Source organism: Arachis ipaensis, chromosome B07 (assembly GCF_000816755.2).
Source record: "Arachis ipaensis cultivar K30076 chromosome B07, Araip1.1, whole genome shotgun sequence".
NCBI lineage: Eukaryota > Viridiplantae > Streptophyta > Magnoliopsida > Fabales > Fabaceae > Arachis > Arachis ipaensis.
The window spans coordinates 5,129,246-5,138,622 of NC_029791.2; the positions used below are offsets into that span (position 1 = coordinate 5,129,246).

Consider the following 9,377-nt stretch of genomic DNA (forward strand, 5'->3'; position numbering starts at 1 on the left):
TTTTTGGAGAACTTTTTTGGTTCTATATGGTGCTGGAAAGCTGATATCTGTGGTAATTTATGATCAATTTTGCATTTTTTTCCCTCCCCTTCTAATTGAGGTTCTTCAATTTTGATTCTCTTCTTTTGGGGATATTAATGGTTTTCTTACAAATCTAGACTGCAAAGTTAGTAGTTGCCAAGAGGGGGTTTTCCATATTCAAGCTGAATTCTGGTTGTAGGTTTATCATTTGCCGGAAGACAAACTTTGAGGTTATTTCTTATCCTAACAATTTCTCTGTTTTTCTCAATATGTGTAACTTAAAATCAAGCATCAATGAGTAAGTTTAAGAAGAATATTTCTGCTGTGCTGCATTTCTGGTCTCAATTAGATCTCTAGGAATGTTGCAGTCCTTGCACCATGCATGCCTTTGATAATTTGCATCTTTGGCTTTGTAAATATTGGTTAAGATCACAAGCAATAGTAACATGTCCTCAATACACATAACATTGAGTTTACTTTTGAGTTAGGAACTGAATTTTGATATGCATTTCAGGTAGGTTCCTTGTAAGTGAGCTGAAGTTCCATTCATCACAAAAGTTTCAAGGGGGCATAGAGGATGAGTCAGCCTAAGATTAAGCGTCGTATCGGTAAATATGAGGTTGGGAGGACCATTGGAGAGGGAACTTTTGCAAAGGTGAAATTTGCAAGGAACTCGGAGACTGGTGATCCTGTGGCTCTCAAGATTCTTGACAAGGAAAAAGTTCTCAAGCACAAGATGGCTGAACAGGTATTGTTTGGAGAATCATTCACTTTGTTGAATAAGTTGGCCTGTTCTCTTACATTTACCCTGCATATTTCTTACAATGTCTACCTTTTCATGAACAAAATTTTTGGTGAAAAAGGTTATAGACTTTGTAGGAAAAGCTTGCTTTAGACCCTCACATTAATGAGGTTAAGTCTCTTAGATGTTTGTAATGTGTTTTTGCAGATCAGGCGCGAGATAGCTACAATGAAGTTAATCCAGCATCCCAATGTTGTTCGACTATACGAGGTCTCTCTCAGAAACATACATGAGAATGATCTTGTCTTCTCTTTAAGTCTAGAATTTTCTAAAATGCACTGACATCAGGTGCTTCCATGCGAGCCAAAGTGGTTAATTTCCGCATCTACTATCTCAAAAGGAAACTACTTTTGCATGCATGGCAGCGCTTGATTTGACGATTATTTTTAGCGTCAGTGCATTGAAATCAAACTTTTCTTATTATACTTTAAGATTCTCAAAGTATCTTGGCAAATTATTTAATGCCATAGGGAGCTTTTGGAGATTCTCTATAAAAATGAACTATATACTTGTTCACTTGAAGTTTTAAAAAATGTTGGATCATATCATTACATGCATAGACTACACTTAAATAATTCTGATGCTGCTGCTTTCTATCCAAGACTAATTGAGATGGAATGAATAAAAATATCTCATTATTCAAAGTACTTCTTTACTTGTACTTTTTTATATTGTTCAATGGAAGGCTGAAAAAATGAGTCCATCTATGTATCCTTAAATATTGTTCTTCCCCACCATTTTTGTCTTCTCTTCCAACTTTCATATTGTGTTTGAGAGCATTAAGACTGCATAACCCTTTATGTCAGGAGTCCAATCCCCTCTAACATTGTGAAACTTTTTTGTTTGCAGGTCATGGGAAGTAAAACAAAAATATATATTGTTTTGGAGTTTGTGACTGGGGGAGAGCTCTTTGACAAAATTGTGAGTAAATAAATTATTCTTGCCTATCAAAGGCTTCATTTCATTTTCAATTGGTTCAAGAACTTTTTGAGAAAAGTAAAACATGGCAACTTTTTGGATCATATTTGTGGTTCATCAATGCTGTAGTGCTTATGATACTGGACTTAGTCCAAGTTATGATACTCTTTCTTTCCTTCAATGAGCATTGTTTTATCGGCATTGTTTCAGACAGGATTCCTTTGGATCTTAGCACCTAAGTTCCATATTTATATACGTTCTAATGGAATCTATTGCTGTGAAGGTAAACCATGGACGAATGAGTGAAAACGAAGCACGAAGATATTTCCAGCAGCTTATAAATGCTGTTGATTATTGCCATAGCAGGGGTGTCTTCCACAGAGACCTGAAGGTAAGGCCCTTTAGCCACACTTGAGGGACATAGAAAACAGTTTAATTGAGCTTGATATTATAAGAAAGTAACTCTGACATATAATTTTTGTATATATTTTTTAACTTCTTCCTGCAGCCTGAAAATCTGCTATTGGATACTCTTGGAAACCTTAAAGTTTCTGATTTTGGGTTGAGTGCACTCTCCCAACAAGTCAGGGTAAGAATGATTAATCGCCTTCTGAATTTTACTTTGTTGTTTATCTTTATTCATTACATTGATCTTGCTTTTGTTAGGTGAATTAGCTGATACAATTATTATCATGTAGAAACATTGTTTTTATATTTTTGGTTTTTTATTTTTATTCTTTTTAATATGTTGAAGGAAAATGTACTAATAATATTTAAATTATACGAGTGTGATTCTGTACTGACCGTTTTCTTCTAGTGGATATAATCATATAATGGTCAATAATTTCGGATTTAGTTCTTGCCAATGTTGTTTGCTGTTGTAATTCGGATCTAGTGATTCTGACAGATGATTAGATAAATGACTCAGTCATAGAATTTGATTTGTGTAGCTTTATGGATGTTTAAAGGATACCGAAGTTGACAATTTTTTGGTCTAGGCTCGGCTGTGCTTCACTCTAGGTATAACTACTTAGGACCTAAGACATGGTATAAATTTTTCTTTTTGAGTCAGACTCAGGAAGCTATTCCCATACTAGATTTAAGCTTTAGGAATATAAAGAATTGTAAACTCAGAAAAATTCTGCTATATTGTTCATAAAATTACACTAACCCTATACAAGTACATGAATACAAAAACTGGATTATTCACATTGGTAACTAAAAAGGCTACACTTCAATTAGTAAGGAATATATAGCCGTGAAAATCAATAATTTGATGATGTAACTATCTATTTTGAACATATTCTTGTAATGTAAACCTATATCTTTAAAAATGTTTGTTATGGCAGGATGATGGACTTCTTCACACTACATGCGGAACACCAAACTATGTTGCTCCAGAGGTACAGAGAAATGTCATGTCATGATAGTTAGTTTATTGCGAAAGATATGCTGAATTTCATGCATCAGAATAATCCTTATAACTATATGTTTGTCTTGCATAGGTCCTTGAAGATAGAGGCTATGATGGGGCAACCGCGGACTTGTGGTCGTGTGGTGTGATTCTCTTTGTGCTGGTTGCAGGTTACTTGCCTTTTGATGACCCAAATCTAATGAACCTGTATAAAAAAGTGAGCACTTTTTAACTGTATTTCACAATTATGTTCGTTTCTACTTTTATCCCCCTCCTCCTTATTACCTTCATTTCTTGATCGACAGATCTCGGCAGCTGAGTTTACTTGCCCGCCATGGCTTTCTTTCAGTGCAAGAAAATTGATCACTCGAATCTTGGATCCTAATCCTGAGACTGTAAGGATCAGCATTTTACTTTATGACTGCTTCTATATGTGTGAAATTTCACTTCTGTTCTCAAATTGGAACTCATTTTACTTGTGAAAGTTTTAACCTGCTATTCTGCCTTGGTTGTTTCCAATGATCACTTGTAACTAATCTTCATCAGCTTGATATAATGATTATTTAAGACATGCTAATGTACCTTTTAAAAGGGTGAGCCTTGGCGCATGCCGCACGGTAAGATTGCTACCTTCTGACCCGGAGTAAGGCTGCATACATCTATCCTTCCAGGTGGGAGCCTCGTGCACTAGGCCGCCCTTCTTTATGAACTTTCTAGAACACATTTATCTAATCCCTGCTCTGCAGAAACGACCGGTGAAAGGAAAAGAATAGGAGCTAATGATTAATCTTACATGTCTGTTTATGTATCAGTACTTGTTAAATTATGTCTGCACACCTAAGTTGCCCTATCTGTATTGCAGCGTATCACTGTTGCTGAGATTTTGGAGGATGAATGGTTTAAGAAAGATTATAAGCCTCCAGTTTTCGAGGAGAAAGGGGAAACCAACCTCGATGATGTCGAAGCTGTCTTCAAAGATTGTGAAGTATGTTGATGAACTAGAGATGCTTTTGTGATTGCTTTTGTGTATGTTCTGGAATGTATTTTGTCTCATAGAGGATTTTACCTTTTTCAGGAACACCATGTAACTGAGAAGAAGGAAGAACAACCAACACCCATGAATGCATTCGAGTTAATCTCCATGTCCAAAGGGTTGAACCTAGAAAACTTGTTTGATATAGAGCAGGTAGAGACTACTTTGCATGATTACTTGATTACCTTGTTTAGGAATTAAGAGGATTATTAGGAAGATGATTAGGAGGATATATCGATTACTCGAGATGAGATATATAATGTTGAAGTTACTTAGTATGCTCATTCCATTAGAGTAGTCCTGTGTTTGCTTTATTCTGATGTCAGTGATTGCAGGGATTTAAAAGAGAAACAAGATTCACATCAAAATCACCAGCTGATGAGATAATAAACAAGATTGAAGAAGCTGCAAAACCTCTTGGCTTTGATGTGCAAAAGAAAAATTACAAGGTAAGCCATAGTTGTGCAACATACTGTATTCATGCTCTAGCTCCTCTTATTTAATGGTAATTTTTGAAATTAACACACCATTATCACCTTCAGATGAGGCTTGAAAATGTTAAAGCTGGAAGGAAGGGAAACCTTAATGTTGCCACAGAGGTATAGTATAGTACAAGTACATGATCCTCAATTTATTTTGACTACTCAGATGAATATGTTTTTATGTGTAGATTATAGTTGAGAACTGTTAGATGACAATTCAGTTAAACATATCAAATCATCTAATAGTTCTTGCCTATGTCTTGGTATGGTGAATATGATAAGATCACAATTTTTGTTAAGATATATTGTGTTAAAAAGTGCTCATAATTGTAAAACAGATATTCCAAGTGGCACCTTCTCTTCACATGGTTGAGGTACGGAAAGCAAAGGGTGATACATTGGAGTTTCATAAGGTATCCTTCATTCTTCCCCTTTTCACTTAATAAATTTACATAATCATTTCTTACATTACTTCCTCCATTCCCTTTTATCGGTCGCTTAATCTTTTCATACAGACTAAACCAAGAATATACCAAAAAGTGACCGTGATAGATTATAGATAGAAGAAACTCGGCCTCCTTTTCACCATGTTACAAACTTACAATTCTATTTAGGTTTAATTATTCTGTTAGTCTTTATAGTTTTACCAAATTTGCAATTAGATCTTTATATATATTTTTTTCTTTTTAAGTGGATTTCTACACTGTTTCTAATTTTGTAATTATGTCATTTTCATGTCAAAAATATTAAAATTAACATAATATTTCTCCTAAAAAACATATGATCAAAGATCTAATTAAACTCTTAATTATAGATGTCTTCAATTGGAGGGGGAAAAAAGTATAAAGACCTAATTACAAATTTGATAAAACTATAAGAACTAACCGAGTAATTAAACTTTTTATTTACTCACTAAAGTAAGAATATACCAAAAAGTGCGAAAAGAAACTGATACTCTTTTTCACCATTGTGCAGTTCTATAAAAACCTGTCAACATGCTTGGACGACGTGGTTTGGAAAACAGAAGAGGATATGCAAAAGAAAGAAGCCAAGTGAAGTGATAGTGATGTCAATTATGAAATCTAAGTGTAATTTAATTGATGTCTAGCTATGATAATGATCTCTTCTTCTGTAGCTTCCACCATATTTAGCAATTTCTTGATTTGTTATTTTGCTTGCCCCACCGGCATAGCTTCTTTTCTTTCTTGTTAGGTTTGTTTTGGACAAATGTACTCACATCACATACATGTTACTGTTGCGTTTCCATGCTATTATTGTTGGAAAGCATGCATGCACAGTTTTTATGTAAGAATGTATCCNTTTTAAATAATATCTATTATATTTATTATATATAATGGTCATTAGAGAAGAGTGTGGTGTATAATTTTGTTTTCTAAAATATATTTTATCATGTATAATCCATTAACAATTTAAGCTACTAAATCGTTGTAGGTAACATTGTAACATGATAATGTACCCTATAGCTATTATTAAAAATTGAAGATTACAAATTTGTAACGAGCACTGATTTAGGATAATTTGTTGATTTTGCTTTTGATTTAGGATGTTTGAAACCCTCATGATTTTGCTTTCGATTATTCAAACTCTATAAAATTCACTTCATTCTTCTATTTAAATAAACTTTTCTAAATAAATTTGTCAAATCGAGGAATGAAGTGATCATTTGACAAACACACTAGCAGATGTATATGAATCTATGATGCATGGATACTAATACGGACACGGGATATACAGACACGCGAATTTAAAATTCACAACTAGAAAATGACTTAATACAGATAAATTTACAGACAGATTTGGTCTATATTATAGACGGATTTTTGGTTACCGACGGATTTTGTCCCTCTGTAAAAGGCTCGACGGAAATTATTTACCGACGGATTTTTACCAGTTACCGACGGATTTTCCTTCTGTAAATTCTCCATCCATTTCCTGAAGCCGACGAACTTTCTGACGGATTTTTCGTCGGTAATTTCAGACGAATTTTCCGACGGATTTTTCGTCTGTAAATTACAGACAAATTTTTCGACAGATTTTTCGTCTGTAATTTGAACCTTGAAAAATCATCTCACACTCTGATTACAAACAGAAAATTCGTCTGTAAATTCGTCAGTAAGCTAAAATAGAATTTTTTTTTATTTTTTCAATTACAAAATAAACTTGTTTTCATACAAAATAAATATAAATTTAATACAAATTAGATGTATTCGAATATTTATAATATTACAAAAAATAAACAAATTCATCGTATTATAAAATTAAAAGAAAATTATTATAAACAAACAAGTCAATATAATTCAAAACGTAAACAAAGTGTATTATCAACTATAATCCTCAGTATATTGTTCAACCATACTAAATTTTACATAATTTTACATATATTCCACCTAATCTGTTAATTGCAATTGCAATTGCTTCATGAGTTTCTCTTGAAATAGCTCCAAGAGACATCCCACCAGTGCAGAACCGATGCACAATAGCTAAAGCAGGTTCAACCTTCCCTACAGGTATTGGAGCACGATCACTTTTGAACTCAAGAAGTTCACGAAGAACCTGCAATAAAAAACAGAGATATCAAATAACATTTTGGGTAATAAAATGCAAGATAAAGGCAGAAACTAGGAATTTTATTAGCTTTTCATCAACAAAACGATTTAATAGCAAAAAATTCAAAGTAAGGTAAGTTTTTTTTACCCTCCAGATGTATCAACTACTTCCTGAAACAGAAATACAAAAAGTGTAAGAAAATAAAAGAATGCCAAAATTAATAGTTTCCCAGGAAACATATCCAGTATAGATAAACAGAATCAAAGGAGTGGCTGTTAGTGGTTAAAAAAAGCAAATGAAAAAACCAGAGTTTTACTTAGAAAAAATGCAGCGTGGAATGAATGAGGCAAGAAAGAAACCCTTGGGAAAAGAAATTGAACGAAAACAAGTAGTGACATACCAGGTGAGTAGGGTTGAGTTTGGATTTCAAACAAGATCCAACTTGTAGTTTTTTACACTTCAAGTTCAAAGAAACTCTAGCATTGACTCTGCAAGGACACAAGGACAGAGGCAGTAGGAATTGACTCTGCAAGGCAAATCAAGGAAATGCCATACTAAATGAAATAACAGTATGTTACATTTAAAGAAAAGCTACAGCCATCACAACAATTTGAGGGTTATATATAAAGAAGCATATACTATGGAGAAAGGAAAGGAAAGAATTGTAAAACTCAAAAAAAAAAAAAAAAAATCACCTACGAGACAAGCATGACCTTGCTGCTAGTAAAATACATTCTGTGTGCACAAGTACCTGAACTTTTACAATGCGGTTGCATATTCTCGAAAAATCTTTTCTTCCCTTCCATCCGCGGTATCTCTTTTGAATCTTTAAAGCTGTAGAATGTAGATAATCCTCAAAATGACCCATCTTCTGAACCTTGTTCAAAGAATCAGCAACTTGGTCAAGTGCATCTTCAGAAATATCATTGCTATTCTTGGCTAGTTGTCTTTGACAGAATGATCTTGCTCTAAAGGCTGCTTAGATTGAAGCAGCAGCAGCTGATTTTTGAAAAAGCTACTCATGTTGGATTCAATAGGTCCTGGCTCCTGAACCCAAACAACAAAAGTGAGTCAGTGAAGAAAAACAAAACACATTCTTGTAATGTAATGTATCGTAGAACAAAGGGATAAAAATGAAGGTAAAAGACATCACAGTCATTGTATCAAACATGTGGTGATCATTACCCCAAGTGGTGCCAATACAGAAGGCCTTCTCCTTCTGCACTTCCAAACACTCTTGCCAAATAAATAAATAAACAGGGAGTTTAGAAACGAATTAGAATTAGTATTCATAATTTCATCTGAATCAGAAGTGAAAGCGTGAATCAGCTGAGGTGTTCACCTTGTCGAGATCCTCACGAGAACGAGAGGTTCTCGTAGTTCTTGTACTGCTTCAATCGAGTCTCGCGGTACTTCCGTAGCTGTGCTTAAGCTTCACCCATGGAATCCGTTGTATATCTTTCCCATGGAGCTTCAGTACAGCCACACGCAGGAGGAGACAGAGACCGGCGACGCAGGAGGAAAAACAGAGCGTTACGGGTTTCAGCCATGGAGGAAAGAGCGACGTTTGAAGGCTTACGAGAGAGTGAGCACGACGGAGGCTTTGAGACGGAGGGAGTGTCGATGGAGGGAGCGGCGAAGCAGGGATTGGAAGCGCGACGAAGTTCTGGGATTAGGGTTGGAGACGCGACAAAGCTCTGGGGTTAGGGTTGGATGCGGCAGCGGTGGGAGCTCGTGCGACGCAAGGGACGACGGAGAGAGATCTGTGACGCCAGTGGCGGTGACAGCGGCGAAAGAAGATGGTGCGACGGAGAGAAGAAGCAACTCAGTGACGGAGAGAGGAACAAGCTCATTTGATATGGGTGGAGTGTAAATGGATCGAGAGAACAGGGATAAGTTTAGGGTTAACTCAATATTTCCGACAGAAAATTTTAAATTACAGGCGGATTTTCCGTCTGTAATAATTTAATAAAATGCAGTATTTTGTTTATTTAATTATAGACGGATTCTCTTTTCCGTCTGTAATTTATGCTAATTCATTTTTTTTGTTTTCTGACAAAAAATCCCTCTGAAATTCTGTCTGTATTTCCGTGGGATAAAATCCGTCGGAAATATCCGTCTGTAATAACTAGTTTTCTA

At 35.0% G+C, this 9,377-nt stretch overlaps 1 protein-coding gene and 1 long non-coding RNA gene across 3 annotated transcripts in view; one reads left to right on the top strand and one right to left on the bottom strand.

The window, feature by feature from the left end:
* The window catches only part of LOC107608838 (CBL-interacting serine/threonine-protein kinase 3), a 7,544-nt gene extending 1,565 nt beyond the window's left edge, over positions 1-5,979 (top strand). Inside the window, exons 2-16 of one of the 2 annotated variants that reach the window (XM_016310581.2) lie at positions 159-251; positions 536-769; positions 971-1,033; positions 1,673-1,744; positions 2,025-2,132; positions 2,250-2,330; positions 3,091-3,144; positions 3,247-3,372; positions 3,461-3,550; positions 4,018-4,140; positions 4,231-4,341; positions 4,524-4,637; positions 4,731-4,787; positions 5,009-5,083; positions 5,646-5,979. In XM_016310581.2, the coding sequence (XP_016166067.1) occupies positions 599-769; positions 971-1,033; positions 1,673-1,744; positions 2,025-2,132; positions 2,250-2,330; positions 3,091-3,144; positions 3,247-3,372; positions 3,461-3,550; positions 4,018-4,140; positions 4,231-4,341; positions 4,524-4,637; positions 4,731-4,787; positions 5,009-5,083; positions 5,646-5,726 (1,326 nt within the window). In that variant the 5' untranslated portion in view covers positions 159-251; positions 536-598 and the 3' untranslated portion in view covers positions 5,727-5,979. The remainder of the gene's footprint in view (positions 1-158; positions 252-535; positions 770-970; positions 1,034-1,672; positions 1,745-2,024; positions 2,133-2,249; positions 2,331-3,090; positions 3,145-3,246; positions 3,373-3,460; positions 3,551-4,017; positions 4,141-4,230; positions 4,342-4,523; positions 4,638-4,730; positions 4,788-5,008; positions 5,084-5,645) is intronic. The other variant, XM_016310582.2, reaches the window with a different exon arrangement.
* Positions 6,920-8,280, bottom strand: LOC110264812. Its single transcript, XR_002351045.1, has 2 exons — positions 7,639-8,280; positions 6,920-7,408 (listed from the first exon to the last, which is right to left on the bottom strand). It is a non-coding gene; the product is annotated as an uncharacterized LOC110264812 (long non-coding RNA).